The sequence below is a fragment of the Acinonyx jubatus genome, chromosome B4, assembly GCF_027475565.1.
Source record: "Acinonyx jubatus isolate Ajub_Pintada_27869175 chromosome B4, VMU_Ajub_asm_v1.0, whole genome shotgun sequence".
NCBI classification, from domain to species: Eukaryota; Metazoa; Chordata; class Mammalia; order Carnivora; family Felidae; genus Acinonyx; species Acinonyx jubatus.
Window position 1 is genome coordinate 74808323 of NC_069387.1, and position 22980 is coordinate 74831302.

General features: G+C 37.2%; 1 protein-coding gene across 3 annotated transcripts in view; it reads left to right on the forward strand.

Moving 5' to 3' along the window:
* The window catches only part of SPATS2 (spermatogenesis associated serine rich 2), a 146978-nt gene that overhangs the window by 109850 nt on the left and 14148 nt on the right, over positions 1-22980 (forward strand). For all 3 annotated transcript variants that reach the window (XM_027036046.2, XM_027036047.2, XM_027036048.2), the window contains 3 exons: positions 9112-9373; positions 11069-11248; positions 13625-13760. In XM_027036046.2, the coding sequence (XP_026891847.1) occupies positions 9112-9373; positions 11069-11248; positions 13625-13760 (578 nt within the window). The remainder of the gene's footprint in view (positions 1-9111; positions 9374-11068; positions 11249-13624; positions 13761-22980) is intronic.

Sequence of the window (22980 nt, forward strand, 5' to 3'; positions counted from 1 at the left end):
AAATGAATTAAATTTACAAGCATGGTATTGGCATTTTTATCATTAAAAAATTTAGGCCCTGGGGTGCCTGGGTGGCTCAGTCAGTTAAGCTTCCGACTTCAGCTCAGGTCACGATCTCATGGCTCGTGAGTTTGAGCCCCACGTCAGGCTCTGTGCTGACAACTCAGATTCTATGTCTCCCTCTCTCTCTGACCCTCCCCTGCCCGTGCGTGTGCGTTCTCTCTCTCTCTCTCTCTCTCTCTCTCTCTCTCAAAAATAAATATTAAAAAAATGTTTTTGTAAATTTTAGGCCCTGCAAACATAATTGAAAGAAAAGATTTACATAGAAAAGATTTACATATGCCACTTTACTTCATGTGGTTAAAAAAAGTCTTCTGTGACATTAAAACACAGCTGTGTACATAGAGTACCACACAGTCTCTTCCGTGTGATTTAAGGCAGGAAACAGAATGACTTTGCCAGGGTGTAGTTGCTGAGGTAATATTACGGATGAAATGAGAACATGTCGAGGATAGCAGAGCTCCTCTAAAGAAAGCGATCTAGTCCAGGGGTTTTCAGTATCATTCATATTGTACATCAGTTAAAATAGCTTAAGATTTTTAGGTCAGACAACTGTGTTATATATAGTCTCTGATATTAATGAGCTTTGACTTAAAGCCTTAAAAGGGGCTTTGTACTATTAGCTATGCAGAGGGGGCTTATGTTTCAGTTTAGGGAGGTAGAAGTCACTTGGGCTGTGGAGTTAATCAAAACTGGATTTATATCCTGTTCTACTACTTAACTGGCTTTGTAACATTGGAGTATTGTTAACTTTTGTATGCCTTAGTTTGTTCATCTCTAAAATAGGAAAATAATACTCAGCAAATATAAGTACCTGATACAATATCTAACATGCTCATTCCCTGCTCCTTATCCACTTAAAACTAGAATGCTTTTGGGGTGCCTGGGTGGCTCAGTCGATTAAAGTCTGACTTTGGCTCATATCGTGATCTCATGGCTCATGGATTCGAGCCCGCAGCAGGCTCTGTGCTGACAGCTCGGAGCCTGGAGCCTGTTTCGGATTCTGTGTCTCCCTCTCTCTCTGTCCCTACCTCACTCATGCTCTGTCTCTGTCTCTGTCTGTCTGTCTGTCTGTCTCTCTCTCTCTCAAAATAAATAAACATTGAAAACAAAATTAAAAAAAAACACTAGAATGCTTTCCCTAAAGGATGCTGGCTCATCTCAAAATGCTCCCCACAGCTCTTTACTGTAAATGTAGCTCCTTTAGGGGCACCTGGGTGGCTCATTCCATTAAGCGTCTGGCTTTCGGTTTTGACTCGGGTCAAGATATCACGGTTTATGAGATTGAGCCCCGCATCGGGCTCTGCACTGACAGCACGATACCTGCTTGGGATTCTCTCTCTCCCTCTCCCTCCTTCTCTCTTTCTCTCTCTCAAAATCCATAAATAAGTATTTAAAGATAAATAAATAAATCTAGCTCCTTTAGAAAATGTTTAAAGTACAGATTTTAATCAGGTATCTCTGGGAATAATAGTCTCTTTGGGATGCTCCTTTCCTGTATTCAGTTAGTGCTGCAGTTCTGGAATCCTTTCTTGATGACTCTAAATCACTTCATTAGGAGTTCTGTTAGGTCTTGACCAAACCAGGTTTGGCCCTAATGACTCTTGAAATGTTTTCCAAGTGGAACCTAGTACTTCTACTGATTCCCCTGAAGCTCTCTCCATACCTGTAATTTTGAGTATTTGCTTAACTTCTTCCCATTTTTTTCACCCAATATAAATAGCTATGTGTGCTATGAAGAACAGCAGTGTATTAATTTATTGCCCCAGGATAATAAGTTATTAGTGATATAAGATATACTTGAAGCTGGAAAAGCATATGTTGGAGACAAATAAATTTCTTAAAATTTAAAGAAAGAAAAATGGCTTCAGTTTGACCATCCCAAATGCCCAAATCCAGTCTGGTTAACTGTTGGGATTAATTCAATAGGATGTGACCATGAGCAGTTACTAAGATAGTTATCATATATGCGGAGCAGTGATGTGAAAACTTAGTTCACATGGAGGAAAGTAGTTAAGAGAAAGAAATGAAAGCTGTGGGGAGGAGACAATTATATCTAGAATACCTTCAGTGCTTCTGTTAGGGCCATCGAAAACGTTTGGGGGGATAAAAGGGATTGGGGAAAAATTGATTCAGTAATGTCAGTCTAGTTTTTTTTTTTTTTTTAATGTTTTTATTCACTTCTGAGACAGAGAGAGACAGAGCATGAGCAGGGGAGGGGCAGAGAGAGAGGGAGGCACAGGATCTGAAGCAGGCTCCACGCTCTAAGCTGTCAGCACAGAGACCAACATGGGGCTTGAACTCACAGGCTGTGAGACCATGACCCGAGCTGAAGTCGGACGCTCAACTGACTCAGCCACCCAGGGGCCCCTAGTCTTACAAGTAGAATTAAGATTGCTACTAGAGCTGTTGTTTGTCAAGGTAAAAGGCAAAGGAGTTTTTGTTTAATTTTTCTATTTTCATAGGTAATATATTCATGTGGCTCAAAATTCAAAGCTATAAAAGATAATACACTGAAACATCTTTATCCCTTCCCTATTCCCCAGCCATTTGGCTTCCCACCCCAGAGGTAAACAGTATTGCCAATTTCTTATGTATTATCTGGGATACTTTATGCATATATAAGCAAACATGAATATATATTCTTCTCTTTGCCTGCTCTTTTTTTCGTGTAATATATTTTAGAGTGTATTCCATGTCAACATATAAAGAATTGTCTTGTTCTTTTTAAGGATGTAAAGTCATTCTGCTGCTTGGATGCACCATAATTTATTTAACCAGTCCTTTATTGATCAACATTTGGGTCATTGCCAATGTTTTGTTACTATTAACAGTATTTCAGTGAATAACCTTATATATAATTTTGTACATGTGTCAGTATCGCCTAGGATAAATTCCTAGAAGTGGAATTGCTGGATCAAAGGATATGTGCATTTGTAATTTTGATAAATACTACCATACCAGATGACCATAGAGAGTACCACTTTGCATTCCCACAAAGTAGTATAGGAGAATGTTTGTTTCTCCATATTCTCAACCCTGTCAACTCTTTTTGACCTTTGCTAGTCCAAAATGAAAAATGATACTATAGTACATCAATTTTTGGAAATTTTTGAAAATTGTTATTAGTTCTTCTGTGTTTGGTGGAATTCACCAGTGAAGCCATTGCATCCAGGGCTTTTCTTTGTTGGGAGATTTTTTTTTTAAGTTTATTTATTTTGAGAGAGAGAAAGCATGAGTGGGGGAGGAGCAGAGAGAGAGAATCCCAAGCAGGCCTCACTCTGTCAGTGCAGAGCCCAGTGCGGGGCTCGAACTTGTGAACCATGAGATCATGACCTAAGCTGAAGTTGGATGCTTAACTGACTAAGCCACCAGGTGCTCCTGTTGGGAGATTTTCGATGACTGATTCAGTCTCTTTACTAGTTATAGGTCTGTTCATATTTCCTACATTTCTTCATGATTTAGTTTTGGTAGGTTTTGTGTTTCTTTGTTGGCATGCAGTTATTCAAAGTGTTCTCTTGTAATCCTTTTTATTTTTGTAGAATCTATAGTAATATCGCCACTTTCATTTTTGATTTTAGTAATTTGGGTCTTCTCTCTTTTTTTTTTCTTAGCCTTTCTAACTAAAGGTTTGTCAGTTGTGTTGATCTTTTCAGAGATTCAGCTTTTGGTTTCATTGATTTTTCTCTATTGCTTTTCTGTTCTTTATTTCATTTATCTCTGCTCTGATCTTTATTATTTCCTTCCTTCTACTAGCTTTGGGTTTTAGTTTGTTCTTTTCTAGTTCCTTAACTGCAAAGTTAAGTTGCTAATTTGAGATTATATGTAAGATATATATATATAATATATATAAATACTTTCTAATGTCAGCATTTACAGTTAGCAGTTTCCCCTTTAGCATCACTTTTGCTGTACTCTTTGAGTTTTGGTATGTGATATTTTCATTTTCATTCATCTCTAAGTATTTTCTAATTCCCCTTGTTATTTCTTCTTTGATCCATTTGTTCTTTAAAAATGTGCTAATTTCCAGGGGCGCCTGGGTGTCTCAGTCAGTGAAGCATCCGACTCTTGGTTTCAGCTCAGGTCATGATCTCATGGTTTGTGAGTTCAAGCCCCTCATCAGGCTCTGTGCTGACACTGTGGAGTCTGCTTGGAATTCTCTCTTTCCCTTTTCTCTGTCCCTCCTCCATTCACATTCTGTCTCTCCTTCTCTCCTTTCTCTCTCTCTCTCTCTCTCTCTCTCTCTCTCTCTCTTTCTCTAAAAATAAACATTTTTTAAAGAGACATAAATTTTAAAAATGTGCTAATTTCCATAATATGAATTTTCCAATTTTCCTTTTGTTGATGTCTCACTTTATCCCATTTTGGTCGGAGAAGACACTTTGTATGATACATATCTTTTTAAAATATCTGTTGAAACTTCATTTGTATCCTTATGTATGGTCTATCCTGAAAAATGTACCATGTACATTCAAGAAGAGCATACGTGCTGTGCTGCTCTTGTTGGGTAGAGTGTTCTGTTTATGTCTGTTAGATCTAGTTGGTCTGTCATGTTGTTGGTTTTTTTTTTAATTTTTTTTTTTAACATTTATTTATTTTTGAGACAGAGAGAGAGAGCATGAACAGGGGAGGGTCAGAGGAAGAGGGAGACATAGAATCTGAAACAGGCTCCAGGCTCTGAGCTGTCAGCACAGAGCCCGACGCGGGGCTCGAAGCCACAGACCGCGAGATCGTGACCTGAGCCGATGTCGGACGCTTAACCGACTGAAGCCACCCAGGCACCCCTGTCACGTTGTTTAAATCCTCTGTTTCTTTACTTATCTTCTGTCTGGTTGTTCTGTCCATTGTTGTGAGTAGGATATTGAAGTCTCCAAGTATTATTGTACAACCGTTTTTCCCTTTAATTCTGCTGGGTTTTGCTTCACGTATTTTGATAGTCTGTCATTAGGTGTACACATGTTTATAATTGTTATATCTTCTTGTTGTATTAAGCCTTTTATTAATACATAATGTGTTTCTTTGTCTCTTATAACCTTTTTTAATTTAAAGTCTATAGGCTTTATTTAAAGTCTAAAGGCTATATTAATAGCCCCAGCTCTCTTTTGGTTACTATTTGCATGGAATACATTTTTCCATCCTTCCACTTTCAGTCTATTTGTGTCTTTGAATCTAAAGTGAGTCTCTTGTAAACAGCATATAGTTGGATCATGTGTATTTATCCATTTTGTCAATCTCTGTCTTTTGATTGTAGAGTTTTATCAGTTTACCTTTAAAGTAATTACTGATAAGGAAGGACTTCTGTCATTGTGCTATTTGTTTTCCATTTGTTTTTAACTTTTTTTCTATCCCTCATTTTTTGCATTACTGTCTTCTTTTGAGTTTAATCTGTTATTTATACTGAAATGTTTGAGTTCTTTTCTCATTTCCTTTTGTATATTTTATAGCTATTTTCATTGTGGTTACTATGGAGATTACATTTAATATCCTAAAGTTTTAACACTAATTTGAAATTATACCAGTTTATATTCAATAACATACAAAAACTCTGTTCCTTTACAGCTCCATCCCCACTTCTTTTGGATGTTGATGTCACAGAATTATATCTTAATACATTGTGTTCCCCAAAGCATAAACTAATAATTCTTTTATTTTTATTTACTTATATTTTTTTATTATTTTTATTTTCTTAATGTTTATTTTTGAGAGACAGAGAGAGTAATAGTGTGGGAGGGGCAGAAAGAGAGGGAGACAGAGGATCCAAAGTGGGCTCTGCACTGACTGCTGTGAGCCGGATGCAGGGTTTGAACTCATGAACCTCAAAATCATGACCTGAGTTGAAGTCTGATGCTTAACCGAGTCTCCCAGGTGCCCCAAACTAATAATTCTTTTAAATGCATTAGTCTCATGGGGCGCCTGGGTGGCTCAGTCGGTTGAGCGTCCGACTTTGGCTCAGGTCATGATCTCACAGTTCCTGGGTTCGAGCCACGCCTTGGGCTCTGTACTGACAGCTCGGAGCCTAGAGCCTGCTTTGGATTCTGTGTCTCCCTCTCTCTCTGGCCCTTCCCCTCTCGAGTTCTGTCTCTCTCTCTCTCTCAAAAATAAAACATTAAAAAAATTTTAAATGCATTAGTCTCTTAAATTATGTACAAATAAGATCTGGAGTTACAAACCAAAGTAGATTTTAGATTAATAGTTTTTTTTTAACCTATTAGTCTCTTAAATTATGCAGAAAACCAAATATATAGTTACAAACCATTATAATAATGCTGGCCTTTATAATTGCTCATGTACTTACCTTTACTGAGATTTTTATTTTTTCATATGGCTTAAAATTACTGACTAGTGTCCTTTCATTTTATGTTGCAGGACTCCTTTGAACATTTCTTACAGGGCAGATCTGGTGGTCATGAACTTCCTCAGCTTTTATTTATCTAGGAATATCTTAATTTCTCCTTTACTTAAAAAAATTTTTTTTAAAAATTTTTTGAGAGGAAGTGAAAGTACATGAGCAGGGAGGATTAAAGGGAGAGGGACAGAGAATCTCAAGCAGGCTCCATGACCAGCACGAAGTCTGACATGCGGGGCTCAGTCTCATAGACTGTGAGATCATGACCAGAGCCAAAATCAAGAGTGAGACACTTAACCAACTGAGGCACGCAGGCACCCCTCTCCTTCACTTTTGAAGGATAGTCTTGCCAGTTATAGGATTCTTGGTTGACCATACTTTTCTATTTCAGCGCTTTGAGTATATCCACATACTGCCTTCTGACCTTCATGTTTCTGATGAGAAATCTGATGAAATCTGATGATTTTATTGAAGATTCCTTGTATGTGATGAGTGACTTCTCTCTTGCTGCTTTCGAGATTCTGTCTTTTGAAAGTTTGATTATAATGTGTCTCAGTGTGAGTCTCCTTGAGTTCATCTTACTTAGAGTTAATTAGGCTTCTTGGGTGTTTATATTCATGTTTTTCATTAAATTTGGGAAGTTTTCAGCCAGTATTTCTTTTTCAGATATCATCAGATATTATTTCTGTCCCTTTATCTTCTTTTCAGACTTTCATGATGTGTATATTGGTCTACTTTTTGGTGTCCCACAGGTCCCTTAGATTCTATTCACTTTTCTTCAATTTTTTTTTTTCTTTCCTCTTCCTCAGACTTTACAATTTGCATTCTCCAATCTTCAAGTTCACAGATTTTTTTTCTTCTGCTGCTGAAATCTGCCTTTGAATCTTTCTAGTGAATTTTAAAATTTCAGTTATTCTATTTTTTAACTCCAGTATTTCCTAATTAATTTCTTATTTTTTAATGTTTTTTTATAAGTGAAATCACTTGTTTGTTTTTGTTTTGAACGCTTATTTATTTTTGAGAGAAACAGAGACAGTGTGAGCAGGGGAAGGGCAGAAAGAGAGGGAGACACAGAATCTGAAGCAGGCTCCAGGCTCCAAGCTGTCAGCACAGAGCCCGATGTGGAGCTTGAACTCATGAACCACGAGATCATGACCTGAGCTGAAGTCGGATGCTCAACCTATGGAGCCACCCAGGCGCCCCTTATGGATTTTTTTAATGTATTTTTTGAGAGAGAGTGCAAACAGGGTGGTGGGGGGAGGGGCATTCAGAGAGAGAGGGTGACACAGAATCTAAAGCAGGCTGCAGGCTCTCAGCTCTAACTCACAAACCCTGAGGTTATAACCTGAGCCGAAGTCGGACACTTAACCAACTGAGCCACCTAGGCACCCCTCTTAACTAATTTCTTTTAGGTTTTCTATCTCTTTATTGACATTTACATTTTGTTCATACTTTGTTTTCTTGGCTTTGTCCAGATCTTCTTTTAATTTTTTGAGTATCTTTAAGACAGTTGTTTTGTTTTTTTTAAATTCCAGTTAACATACAGCATAATATTAGTTTCAGATGTACAATATAGTGATTCAACACTTCCGTATATCATCCAGTGCACTCTTTAATCTTCATCACCTACTTAACCCATCCCCCTATCTACCTCCCTTCTGGTTACCAAAGGCAGTTACTGTTGATTTTTTCCCTTTAAGTAAATCATACTTGTTTTTTGTAGTTGTGATTTTATGTTGAAAAACTGGACATTTGAATCTAATAATGTGATAACTTTGGAAATCAGATTCTGCCCCTTCCTCAGGATTTGCTGTTTTTTTATTATTGTTTGCTTTCTGGGGGCACTGCTCTTTTTATTTCCCTGGAAGTCACTCAGCCAAAGCTGGCAGGGCTTACAACAATGGGAGAAGGTGCAATAACAATGGATGCCTGACTCTTTGTCTACACTCCTGTGATCAAAAAAAACAGCAGGGACCAGAGTGCTGATCCCCAAAATTTGGAGGACAGGGTCCTTTTTGTCTGCCCTGGCTCCCACAATGTGTGCGAGCTGCTCCAAGAACAGGTGCACAGCTGCCTGCACCCTAAGGTAACTGCTTCTATGAGAGGAGCTGATACTGACTGAGATTAACCACGATTTACTGTCCAGGTCTTCACCTGCAAATTTTAAGTCTTCAGTAGACTCCAGAGTTCCAAAATAGTTACATTACACAGATTCTGCCAGTGTAATTATTGTCTAGTGAGGCAGATTACTAGTGCTTCCTCCTCTGTCATTGTCCCAGAATCCTCTGCAGTGCAGTTTTAATTTATGTCTCTTATTAGACTGAGGTTGCACTTCATTCCATGTGTTTGTATCCTACACCATTTTTTTCTATTGGGCTGTTGTTTTGTTTGTTTTTTGTTAGAGCTCTGTATAAATTTAACTTTTTGTATATAAGTTGGACGTATTTCACATTTTGTAATTTATCTTTTGATTTGGTGGGTTTTTCCATGCATACATTTTTTATATTTATGTGTTTGAGTTTATCCAAAGTATTTTACCTACTTATTTTAGTCAGTAGTTCAAAATATACAAGAATGTGTTCAATTTTGGGGAGGGCATACGAGAAATTAATAACATTGATTGCCTTTGGGTAGCTAGAGTTACTTCTCTGGGTTGTGGGGTCTTCTTTTTCTTTTCTTTTTTTCAAATCTTGAATAACCATTAGAACAAAAAGAAGAAAAGCAAACCAAAGCCTACAGCAGAAGCAAGTAACAGTATCCCAGATTCCAGTAAATCGGTTTCCATTCAAGAGGAACAGACTGTGCCTTCTTCAGAGAAAGGTGGTATTAATGGTTACCATGTCAACGGTGCCATCAATGATACTGAGTCTGTGGACTCACTCAGTGAGGGTATGGAGACACTTTCAATAGATGCCAGAGAATTGGAAGATCCTGAGTCTACTACACCAGATGTGCTGGATAGAACAGGTGAGTTTATTAACAGGTCTTTGAAAAGTTGTTTTCTGTTGAAAAATATAGGGGCTTCCTGGTTGAAAAAGCAATCAATAAATTGAATTTAGTTAGTCTTTTATTTTTTAGTTTTTGTTGCCTTTTATATGAAAGAGTCAAATTTTGTACAGTTGATTCTTGAACAACGCAGTGTGGACTATGCAGGTCCACTTATTTGTGGATTTTTTTCCCCGAAAAAATATAATACAGTACTGCAAATATATTTTCTCTTCCTAATGGTTTTTTTTCCCAATGGTTTTCTTAATAACATTTTCTTTTCTCTAGCTTACTTTATTGTAAGAATATTGGATATAATACATATAAAATACAAAACATGTTTATTGACTGTATGTTATTGGTAAAGCTTCTGATCAACAGTAGGCTTAAGTTTTGGAAGAGTCAAAGTTATATACAGATTTTCAACTGCAAGGGAGGGGGTCAGTGCCCTTAACCCCCACATTGTTCAAGGGTCAACTGTAGTTACCAAAGGCCTAGAAAATATAGTTGTTATTCCATTGTCTTATATTTTAATTTTAGTTTAAGTCAGTCTTGTGGAAATCTTTTAACATAATAATCCCTCAGTAGTTAGAGATTATAGAAGGTGACCTTAAGACTTTTTAAATTGCTTATTATTAAGGACAATGATGATGATGAATTGATGTTGATGTTACTATTTTAGGGTCCCACACAGTGAGGAATATATAATAGTAACTGTAATCCCATGGCTTTCATGAGAAGTAGACTGTTGGTTTTTATTGTCCCACATTTGTTTTCTAGTAAAGAATTAAGATTAATGTTGTCAATTCAAATATCTTGCACATTTTTTGTTTTATTAACCATTTTGATGAATGTTGGGAAGATACTGGGAATATATGTCTTTTAAAATTGGCTTTTTAATTACTTGGTTGTTAATCCATTTCCACTTGCTCTGTTGCTGCTAGAGTTATTATGTAATGACAATTTAAAAGTTCTGTACTTCTCAGATGTTCTTTTATTGATTAGCTTGCACACACAAAAAGACTTAGAGAAAAATATAGCACCTATGCTATAACCTCAAATAAACCAAAGACAGTCAGTGGCTTCCTTTTTTTTTTTTTTTTTTTTTTTTTTCCTGAGCTAGCTCTTCTTTGATATCCTAACTCTTTGTGCTTTCCCTAAAGCTTTTAAAACTCTTGGGGTACCTGGCTGGCTCCATTGGTGGAGCATGCAACTCCTGATTTGAATATTGTGAGTTCGATCCCCACGTTGGGTGTAGAGATAACTTTTTTAAAAAACTTAATAAATAAATAGATTAATAATAAAACTCTTCCTTCCCTGGAACAGTGTAAAACTCTTTTTTCCTCAATATAACTTACAGAAGCTATAAGAAATTAGTGCTTCCTTGTGCCCAGAGCTACCAAGGTACAGGGAACAAGCTAGCTTATCTTGAGATGGGTTAACACAGACTCATCCTTTTCATTCAGGATGAAGTTTAGGGCTGAGCCAGATGCTCCTGATAGTCTCGTCCAACTGATTCTGCTCTTTGTTCTATTTTGTCAGTTGTTTTTGTTCATAACCTTTCAGAGGCGTAGTTTTACCTGAAACATTTTTACCTTTTTTATTTGTTTATACTTAAGACTGCTTGATTGATTTCCTCCTAACTTTTACTCTAAAATACTGGCCTTTCTTTGACAGGGTCCATGCTGGAGAATGGCATCTCTGATTTTGAGCCTAAGTCTTTGACTATGCAGTCTACTCAGAATTCTCAACAAAATAGGAATGCTGCAAAATCTCTCTCAAGACCTACCACAGCACCTCAGTTTTCAAATCTGGGGATGGAAGATTTTCCACTCTCTTCCACCAACAAAAAGCTAGGTAAATCAGAAGGCTACCTTTGAGAGAAAACAAAAAAAAAATTGTGCTTTTGGCTAGAGAGGGCAAATTTTCTCCTTGTTCCTCAGATAAGATCTCAGAGGTTAGCAGGTAATACTTTTTCTGTTTTTGAGGCAGCAACTACCCTTCCCTAACTCCCTGTACACAGTTGGAGTCTGATAGTATTTTAGATGCTGTACAGTCTTGTTACAATGACAGGGATCCTTTTAGTGAATGAAAGTCAAACTCTACTGGCCAGAACGACTTTTCTACTAACAGTAACTTGTTTCTTTTATTTGCTTTACTACAACATTTTTGTACTGTTTCCTTCATTTTTATCTCCTGGTTGATTTAATAGTAAAAAGCTCTGCCAACTCTGACATGAGGTTTTAAAGAAATCTTTTCATTTCTCTTCACAACTTCATGCGCTTACTAATATCTGTCAGACTGTAGCTTTAAACAAGATCGTTTCCTCTTAAGTAAGTGTGCAGTATCGACTGGTGGTAGTTATTTGCTTTTTTTTTTTTTCACTATACTCATCATTTAAATAATCAGCCAGTAATTAAACAGGTAGAGATGATAGCCTCTCTGAGTGTCATACATCTAAAGCATCGTGGTCCACTCCACTAAATGTACGAAACAGAAATGTAAAAGACACTTGTAACCTGTAGCTCTTTATTGAATTATTTATTCCACATAAGCTAAATTTAATTAGTGAAGCTTTCCTTTTAAATCTAACATGACCCTCAGCTTGGTGCAGAAAGCACATCAAAAATACTCAGTCAAGCAAAAAGAAAAGCACAAGGCTTGAAAGCTTTTTAGATTTGGAAAGAAATCAAGTTACGATGAGGAAGAATTTAAATAAAAAATTGGAAATCTATATCTTGGCACATTAAACTTCTTAGATCTATGATTTCACCTATAAATTGTATATATAACTTTGACATTGGTGAATATAGAAAGGATGGTAGAACTTTTGGAAACTGATTAGAATATGTTAGGTGGTAAATATATTTCATCTTTACCTATAAAGTTGGCTTATCCACATACGATGTTTCGAACTACTACACAGAGAATTTTATTAATTTTGTAATGCCTGCATGGTGAATTATAGTCCAAACCCTGTCATTTAGAGAGTTTTGAAACACTGGTACCTATTCAAATACTTTACTTCATTTTGGATAGTTTCTGAAGTTGCTGTTGTCAAATTCATTAATCTTTTTTTTTAACAGTTTCTAATCTGCTGTTAATCCTATCCAGTGAAATTGTCATCTCAGACATTGTCTTTTTTCACCTCTAGAGGTTCAGCTGGGTTTTTTAAAGTATCGACCATGTCTCTCCTTAACATGTTTATGCTTTTCTCTGCCTTCTTGAACTTATGGTATCTGATTGTATCAGCTGTTTTGAGGTCTTTATTTACTTGACTCTACATCTATGACATTTCTGCATCTGTTTCTGTTAGTTGATTTTTCATTATGGATCGTGTTTGTCTGCCTCTTTGTATGCCTAGTAATTTTTTATTGGGTGCCAGACATTGTGAATTTTGCTTTGTCGATTGCTAGATAGTTTTTGTGTTTTATTTAAGTACTGTTATGATTTGTTCTGGGACTATTTGGTAACAGTTTGAGGCTTGTTTTTAAGCTTTGTTAGGTGGAACTAGAGTAGCCCTGAGAGCTAATTTTGCCTCATTACTGAGGGAGTACCCTTCCAAGTGTTCTACCTGGTGCCCTATTCTGGCTGGTGTGAACATGAACTATTTGTGGGCTGGGTGAGGTCTGAGGCTTGTTCTGCGTATTCCTTTCCAGTGGTTCTTTTTCCTGTCTCAGGTAGTTTCCTCACACCGATGCATTCAGAATCCCCTGCAGATCTCTGTACAATTTTCTCATCTTTGTGTAGCTCTTTCCTCTCTAGTATTCTGCCCTTAGAATTCTAACCACCTTGGCCTCCCCAAGTTCTTAGCTCTGTCCTCTCAATTCAGGATTAGGATTTCTCCTCCTTGCACTGCAGCCTGGAAACTCTTTCATGGCAGTAAGTTGAGGCAATTGTAGGCCTCACTTCGTTTGTGTCTTTTCTCAGGGAAAAAGTACTGTCTATCGTCTATTGTCTGAAAACCAGGTTTCATATGTTTTGTCTGTGTGTGTGTTTAGTTGTGTAAGACAGGAGGGTGAATCCAACTCCTAGTACTCCATCTTAGCCAGGATACTTAGTTAAAAACAAAAATCTATGAAAACATCAATTTTTTGGTGAGGAGGGTGGCCATTAAGGAAACATTTTTAGTCCACATGACATTTGTTACTTTACATGCTTAGGTGTTCATATCTAACTTTCAGGTTACTTGTGCTCCTTTTTTTATATTAATCCTTGGGTTTTCTTCCCAAGGTTCCAATATTGAAAAATCTGTGAAAGACCTCCAGCGCTGTACAGTGTCTCTCGCACGGTATCGAGTTGTAGTTAAAGAAGAGATGGATGCTTCCATTAAGAAAATGAAACAAGCTTTTGCTGAATTGCAGAGCTGGTAAGTTAAGTTGCATTTGATCACATGGCACAAAGATGATCATTTATAAACATGGTCTGCCATTCACCAGGTCCTTTAATTTCTGACTCTTAACTGCTCTATGTAGTGGGAAGAAACTTAAAAATCCTGAGGTATATTTAGCTTTCTGCTTCGTTCAACTCCTTTTGGTCACATGGCCATTTTGCAAATGGGTGGTACAGAGAGCTCTTTGTGTTCTAGGAATGGGCTTGAGTTTGATATTGTTCAGAAAAGGACAAATAATTATAGAATGGACCATACATCTTTACTTTAGGGTCTGTCTTTTAAACCAGGAACCTGCAACAAATGGCATGATGTTTTTGAACAAAATTATGAAGTAGAAAAGACCTGTCTTTGCTTTCCCACCTCCTGTCATCCTTCCTAATGCACTCTGCCCTAAACGTATCTTTGGTGCCTTATTATTAATCGATTTGTTTTAATTTTGTGTTTTTCAAACTGTGTTCTAAAAAAAATACTCTTAACTAGGGGCACCTGGATGGCTCAGTCTGTTAAGTGTCCAAATCTTGATTTCAGCTCAGGTTATGATCTCACAGTTTTGTGGGATTGAGCCCTGCATCAGGCTCTGGAGTGACAGTGCACAGTCTGCTTGGGATTCTCTCTCTCTCTCTCTCTCTCTCTCTCTCTCTTTCTCTGTCCCTTCCCCACTTGCATGCTCACTGTCTCTCTCTCTCTCTCTCTCTCTCTCTCTCTCAAAACTTTAAAAATAAAAACTTAAAATTTAAAAAATTTAAAAATAAAAATAAAACAATAAAAAATACTCACATCTTAAAATATATTAATATGTGTTCTGTAGGGGAAATAGGGTTTGGTAGTTAAAGACGTTTGAAAATACTTTTTTAAAAATTTTACCACTGGACTTAAGTGCTTTTTCAATGCTAATGTGCACTGTGAATCTACAAGAGGGAGCTATACTATGCTGTTTCTCAAGCATATTTGACTATAGAATCTTTTGCGGGGAGAAATATATTCTAATGTTTTTTAAAATTACTGAAGCTAGTTTTAATCATTATATATTGAGGTGGTAACTAATACTGAAGCCATAACTCCTTTCTGGGGAGGTATTTGCATTTTTATAAGGGACTTGTTTGCAATGGAAAAGCCCCGAGGACCAAATTCAGTAAAGTGATGGAAAGACCAGCAGCTAGGTTGATGTTTGGAGGTGTTAAGACTGTCTACTTTCCTTCCCTGTAAGACTTGCCTAGATCTGAAATATGAGAGGAAGCATTCATGAATAGAGGAAACCTACCCCACTCTTCCTCCCAACCATCCATTTTCTTGCCTATTTGTGGTCGTATTCAACCACGTCTCTGTTCATCAGCTTAGTATGGTTACTTCATGCCACAAGAAACAAGAGACAAGGGAGTGTAGGCAGCCTCCGTCCTGTGGAATTGAAGAGGGCATGAATTAATGAAGATGTAGAATAAAGCCTCCAAAAAGTTGCTGACACATACTTTTATCATTTGCAAAGTGTAGAATGGTCCACTAAATCATCATAACCAAAAGTACATATATGTTTGTGTATATAGTTTTAAGTTTATTTATTTACTTTGAGAAAGAGAGGGCAGGCACATGCATGGGGTAGGGGGCAGACAGAGAGAGAGAGAGTGAGGAAGAGAGAGAATCCTAAGCAGGCTCTTTGTCCTGAATCCTGAGTTTTCCCTTTCAGGTTTTATAGCTAGAAATTTAATGTCATATCTTCTGTCTTTCTTACATACATGTTTGCTTCAGCCAGAAGACTTAACATTCACATTTCCTCTTCTATATACTTGTTGATGCCACTTTTCTATCCTAATATGTTCTTCTATATCTTTATACTTCTCTAACTCCAAGCAGTCTTCCCAAACTCACCTTAAATTAAGCTCTAACTTACACGAATATTTCTAAGTAACTGGTTTCTACTCTTTATGAAACTTTTGGGAGAAAGTACCATGCCCTTCGCCCTGGATTACTATCATATCAGGTATTATTGACTCATTTGGAAAAGAATAAAGAGCTAAGAGTAGATCATCCCAACTTTGCTTTGATAAGCCTCTGGTTTCCATGACTGTTTAGCTTACTGATTACTTAGCCACAGGATCTGATTGTATTCAGAACCAGCCTAAACCAGGAAATGCAGTTCCGGGAGAGAGATTTGTGAGTTCCTGTTGACTTGGAACCCAGCCAAGGAGAGCCTCCTTCGATAAATGACAAATGAAATGGTTTCCTGCCTGGGAACTGTGTATTTAGGATTGATTAGCAGACGTGACAACCGGGTCAATTTAACTTGAGGAAAGAGATTTACCTGCCCTTTCCTGCTGGTGCCCTTCTCTCTGGCTGACTGGGTTTTTATACTACCTTATTTCAATGCCCCTTGTAGTTGCTACTTCAAGACATAATTGGCAGGTAAGCTGACTCCATTTGGCACTGAACCAGAGCTTAGAGTTAATGTCACTCAGGAAGCCATTTTTTGTGTTGGTTATAGTATAAAAGAAAAGAAAAGGGTTTAACAAATTTGCAACAGTAAGATTACATTGATGGGGCACTAGGGGAATTATACAGATAACTGCTTTCATTTTGGGGCCAAATGAAAGCAGACACATACCTGTGGGAAGGTAAAATCAGAGGCTTTTCCAGTATGTAAAACTCAAAATCTGTTGGTGATCCAGTAATAATCATCTCTAGACCCAAGTTTACTTTTCTTGTCCATTCATAAAATTTGTCTGACTTACATTGTTGGAGCTATTAGTTGACTTAAGTTTAAAGTTATTAAAGAGCAGGATATGGAATGGAACATGAAGCCAAAGTAGATAAATCATTTTGGACAGTTGTCATATAATATGTTGGTGAAAATGCCAACAGGAAATACACTCAACTTGCCTTTGTAAAGCAACTCAACTCCTTGTTAAAGGAGAAAATGGAGAGGCATCTCTTAAACACACTCAACTCTTTGTTAAAGGAGAAAATGGAGGGGTGTCTGGGTGGCTCAGTTGGTTAAGCATTTGACTTTGGCTCAGGTCATGATCTCATGGCTTGTGGGTTTGAGCCCTGCATCAGGTTCTGTGCTGACAGCTCAGAGCCTGGAACCTGCTTTGGATTCTGTCTCTCTCTCTCTCTCTCTCTCTCTCTCTCTCTCTCTCTCCTCCCCTGTCTCCCCTGTTCACGCTGTCTCTGTCTCTCTCTCTCTCTCTCTCAAAAATAAACGTTTTAAAATAATTTTTTAAGGATAAAATGGATAAGAAATTTGAAATTCTAAACATATAAAGTCAATGTAAGTCTTTGCTTATGACTGAAATTTTTCATAGCTGATTCCTCATTCACCTTAGAAAAGTTACTTCTTGACACAAAAGCAGACACTGAGATCAATGGAACAGAATAGAGAACCCAGAAATGGACCCACAAACGAATGGCCAGCTTATCTTTGACAAAGCAGGAAAGAATATCCAGTGGAAGACAGTCTCTTCAAGTGGTGCTGAGAAGACTGGATAGCGACATGCAGAAAAATGAACCTGGACCACTTTCTTACACGTACACAAAAATAAACTCAAAATGGATGAAAGACCTAAATGTAAGACAGGAAGCCATCAAAATCCTCAAGGAGAAGGCAGGCAAAAACCTCTTTGAACTTGGCACAGGCAACTTTTTACTCAATACGTCTCTGGAGGCAAGGGAAACAAAAGCAAAAATGAACTATTGGGACCTCTTCAAAATAAAAAGCTTCTGCACAGTGAAGGAAACAATCAACAAAATTAAAAAGGCAACCGATGGAATGGGAGTAGATATTTCCAAATGATATATCAGATAAACGGTTAGTATCCAAAATCTATAAAGAACTTATCAAACTCAACACCCAAAAAACAATCCAGTGAAGAAATGGGCAAAAGACATGAATAGACACTTCTCCAAAGAAGACATCCAGATGGCCAACCAACACACGAACAAATGCTCAACATTACTCATCATCAGGGAAATACAAATCAAAACCACAATGAGATACCACCTCACACCTGTCAGAATGGCTAACATTAACAACTCAGGCAACAACAGATGTTGGTGAGGATGCAGAGAAAGAGGATCTCTTTTGCACAGCCGGTGGGAATGCAAACTGGTGCAGCCACTCTGGAAAACAGTATGGAGGTTCCTTGAAAAATTAAAAATAGAACTACCTTATGACCCAGCAATTGCACTACTAGGTATTTATCCAAAGGATACAGGTATACTATTTCAGAGGGACATATGCACCCCAGTGTTTATAGCAGCACTATCAACATTAGCCAAAGTATTAAAAGAGCCCAAATGTCCATTGATGGATGAATGGATAAAGAAGATGTAGTATATACATATATACCTTCTTTTTGATTACTCAGCAATCAAAAAGAATGAAATCTTGCCATTTGCAACTACATGGATGGAACTGGAGGGTATTATGCTAAGTGAAATTGGTCAGAGAAAGACAAATGTCATATGACTTCACTCATATGAGGAGTTTAAGATAGGAAACAGATGAACATAAGGGAAGGGAAGCAAAATTAATATAAAAACAGGAAGGGAGACAAAACATAAGAGACTCTTAAATATGGAGAACAGAGGGTTGCTGGAGGGGTTGTGGGAGGAGGGGATGGGCTAGATGGGTAAGGGGCATTAAGGAATCTGCTCCTGAAATCGTTGCATTATATACCAACTAACTTGGATGTAAATTAAAAAAATAAATTAAACAGCAAAAAAAGTTACTTCCTTTTAGTTGAGTTTCTCTTTTAGAGAAGATGTTAAGCTACAGGTAGTCTAACCGAAGGCTTTTAGATCCTTAAAGTCCATATAAACTTTATATGGTGAAAACTTACATATCATTTTAAGAACCAAAGCACTTTCAAAAATGTCTATTTTAGAAATAAAGGAATGGGCTAATGTAATAATGTGTTATCAAAAATCTCCATAGCACTCTATACCTTTAAATTATTCTTCAGTTGTTGCATATTTAGTACATTGATACCTTATTTCTACTAGTAGTTGGCCTTCTTGGTTTTTGATATCCTTTAATTTAAATTTTTCACTTTTTTTTTTTTTTTTTTTTTTGAGAGAGAGAGAGTGTATGCATCCAAGCGGGGGAGAGGGAGAGAGAGAATCTTTAGCAGGCTCCATGCCCAACAAGGAGCCTGATACAGGGCTTGACCTCATGACTGAGATCATGACTTGAGCCAAAACCAAGAATCAGACACTTGACCAACTGAGCCAACCAGGCGCTCCTAAAATTTTAACTCTTTAACCATCTGTGAAAATATCTAGTAACATGATAATTATCAAACAGTTTACCAAACACTCAGTCATATTATCTGACTTATTTATCTGGATTTCTATCCTGCTAAGTAGGAATTTTAAATTCAACTTTACCGTTTAAAAGGGATTTGAGTCTTAAGCGATTTGCCTAACATAACATCATAAATTGCAGACTCAATATTTGAATCTCTGTATTCTGATTCCCGGTAACCTATGATTTTCATCCCATCTCTCACTGATGGCTCACTTCTCACTAAAGCTTAGGAAGAATGCTAGAGACTTGGTACTTGTCATATATATTATTTCCTTCTCAGTTTAAAGGCTATATAACAGAGGAAATTTAGGGACTAAGAAAGTTTGTCATTATGGAACAGAGTTAGATTGAGCAGGACCAAAATTTTGAGTGAGCCTATGAAAGCCTTTATAAGGATCCTTTTAAAATAAAACTTTAAGAAGGAATATTCCATCCAAATATTGCTTTGTAATTCAGAAGCCTTAAATCACACCTTAGAATGATTTGTGATTCACCTATCCTTCAAGTCAGATCCTAGTTGTGGAGAAAGTATGAAGATTAAGGGAAAGGTAACTAGGGAGTGGGGTCAATTAGAAAAGATTTCTTAAAATAAATGAATCATTATTAAGATTTGAAGGACAGGAATTTACATTGGCAGAAAGGATGGGGCTAGAATACTGCCATTAGGAGATCTGATCTAAGCAAAGGCATAGAAGGGACATGTAGGGGCTCCACCTGGTATAGCTATAGCTAAGGGGGCAGTAGTTGAAAGTAATATGGGAGGAAGTCAGAGACCAAGGTAAAATGAGCGCATAACAGCAGTTCTTTAAAGCAGAAGTAAAAGTCATGTAACTCTACCAACTTAACTTTCTGTGTCCTCTTGTGTCCCCCATCTGTATGCACATATAATCTTAATAGTTGTAATCATAGTGAGTGTACTTTTGTGGTATATTCTTTTCATTTAAAGTTTTCTTTGATTCACCTCTCTGTAACTGCTTACACTGTGCTAATATGTGTATGTGTTCATTTAAGAATTTCTAGACAATGGATCTGGTATATATAATGATTTACCAAAGTTAATATGAACATATTTTACTAAATGGATATTCTGCTGGAACTGAGAAGTCAAGATGAACACAGATATTTGAATAATAATTTCTGCTGCTATTTATTGAGCCATTATTGCATGTCAGAAGCTTTTATGCACATGTTTCTAATCTGTATAACTATTATACCCAATTTATAGATAAGAAAAGATGGGCACAGTAAAAACTAATTTGCCCAAACATACTTGATATTAAGTGACACTTTTCTACTATACCCTGCTTTCTTTTTCATTGTCTTATCAGGTATCTCTGTTTGCCTTTATTTTTTTAGTCTTTGCCTTTCTAGTCTATATATGTCGCCCTTTAGACATTACTGTCATAATTTGAGAGAGAGGATAAAAAAACACAGTTTTAAGTGAGGATGTAGCCAGCTACTCTCTAGATGGCTTAACACTAACAATTTTTCCTTACCAACTTGAAACTTGAACAATAAACTCCTTGGTAATCTAGATTGCTACTGGTTCTTTTTTTCCTAAACATATTGTAAAATATCATCGAGTCATATGGTCTATAATATTACTTCAGAACTGAGATGCTTTTGACCACTGGAAAAGAACAGTCCCAAAGGAACAGCTTATATTCACATCCTAATTTCTTAAAAGCTACTTCAGACTCTTAAAATATGAAATCGCATGTCTACATGCTTTGTGAGGACTCCTGATTTGATAAGATCCAAACATGATTTAATAAGCTAGTTCTTTCAGTTAACTTTACCACTGTTGTTCAACTCTGTGTGATGACCTGACTTACTGGTCTTTTTTGTTTCTGTTTTGAGCCTATGCACGTGTACCATACTCTAATAAGGCCAAGTGCTGGGAGTATGGAGTTCTACAAAGCATATGAAGCATTATTAATTTTCTGCTAATAAAAACTACTGACTGTTCCCTCTTTTGATTGTTTTTTTTTTATTTTTTTTAACGTTTATTTAATTTTGAGACAGAGAAAGACAGAATATGAGCAGGGGAGGGGCAGAGAGAGAGGGAGACACAGAATCTGAAGCAGGCTCCAGGCTCTGAGCTGTCAGCACAGAGCCCGATGTGGGGCTCGAACTCACGGACCGCGAAATCATGACCTGAGCTGAAGTCGGCCGCCCAACCGACTGAGCCACCCAGGCGCTCCTCTTTTGATTGTTTTTATGAGAAGAGGGAAATGTCTTCAGAGAAGTAAAGGTGTTTGCTTTGGCTTTGCTTGGATTTCTCCTTTGATTGGCTAGAGGTGTTAGAATGAATAAGTTTTAGGTTTTCAGCAAATATAATCAGGTACAAATATTTTCTAACATTAGTGAGTGGTTTAGAGTATTATCCCTTGAAATAGTTGGCTGTGGAATTGCCAGAGATGTGTTTCCATTATAACATTATTTTCTTTAAAAAAAATTTTTTTTTTTAATGTTTATTTGTTTATCTTGAGAGAGAGAGCTCACGAGCAGGGAAGGGGCAGAGAGAAAGGGAGAGAGAGAATTCCAAGCAGGCTCCCAGCGCAGAGCCCGATGTGGGGCTTGAACTCAAAAACCGTGAGATCATGACCAGAGCTGATGAAGTCAAGAATCGGATGCTTAACCGACTTGAGCCACCTACGCACCCCATAACATTGTCTTCTAATGCAGAAACCATAAACAAATGATAGTTAACATTTTTTTGGTACCAAGGAATACTGAAGGCAATAGCTAGAATCAATAATCTTCATGTTAAATGCGTTAATTAAAGGGCTTGCTTCAAATGATGGACATGTAAGATATCTTAGAGATATGAATAGTACTACAGGCAAAACTATTCTGAGCAACTAAATAAATTACATAGAAGCTTTAGAATAAATTAAACAAATGTGAAGATAGTAAAAAGTCCTAGTAAGGAAGGAAGGCAATACAGAACGTTCAGACATTTACCAGTCTTTTCCCTTAGTGGCAGTGACAAGTCATCTAAAACCATCTTTCATGACTGAAGAAATGATGTGGAAATTCTCTACACTGTTATAAGGCACAGGCTTAATAAGACCTAGTATCTAAGTCCCCACAATATTTAGCTGAATTTCATTAGCAGTTTCAGAATCCAGTGTATCAGATGCTGATTATGGTGTATTTCCATTCAGGAAAACCTTGAGACAACAACTGCAAGCTCAGTGTCCTTGTGTATTGGCACGAGCAAGGTAACAGAAAGTCTAACTGTCTGAATGAGCTTTTCATCACTCTCTGAGAGGACTCATTGCTTGCAGTTATGGCCTCTAAAAACTGTTACCTCAAACCACAGGTACTTTTGAATCTCTTGGCCACAGATCTATATGAAGACCATCGTTTAGCTGAGGAGCAGATGAAAAACTTGAGCTTAAGTTTCCGCATTGTTAGAAAGCATTATTACGATAAACTCTTGTTTTTAATCGTAAAAAGAAAAAGCCTCTGCTATTTATCTTTATGATTACCCTACTGTCCACTTTTGAACTCTTCCCACCTTTTCTATTTGTGATGCACTTATTTCAACTTTTTATTGTGAAAACTTTCAAAGAGACAAAAGACACGGAAGGATGGTACAGAGTGTGTGTGTGTGATGTGTTGTGGTGGAACCATTTGAAAGCTGCAGGCATTATGACATGCCACCTCTAAAATGCTTTAGCATTGATGACCTAAAGATATGGTCATTCTACACAGTTGCAGTACATTATGTGATGTATTTTTAGGAGGCAAGTTATTATTATATTGCTTTGGTCAGTCTCGGCCTATCTATGGCGATGCTCTCAGCTACAAACGCCTGGGGGGCATTCGCCTGGGCTGCATATTACTTGTAATGAGGCCATATTTGAGCTAGCATTGTGGCTGGATCAG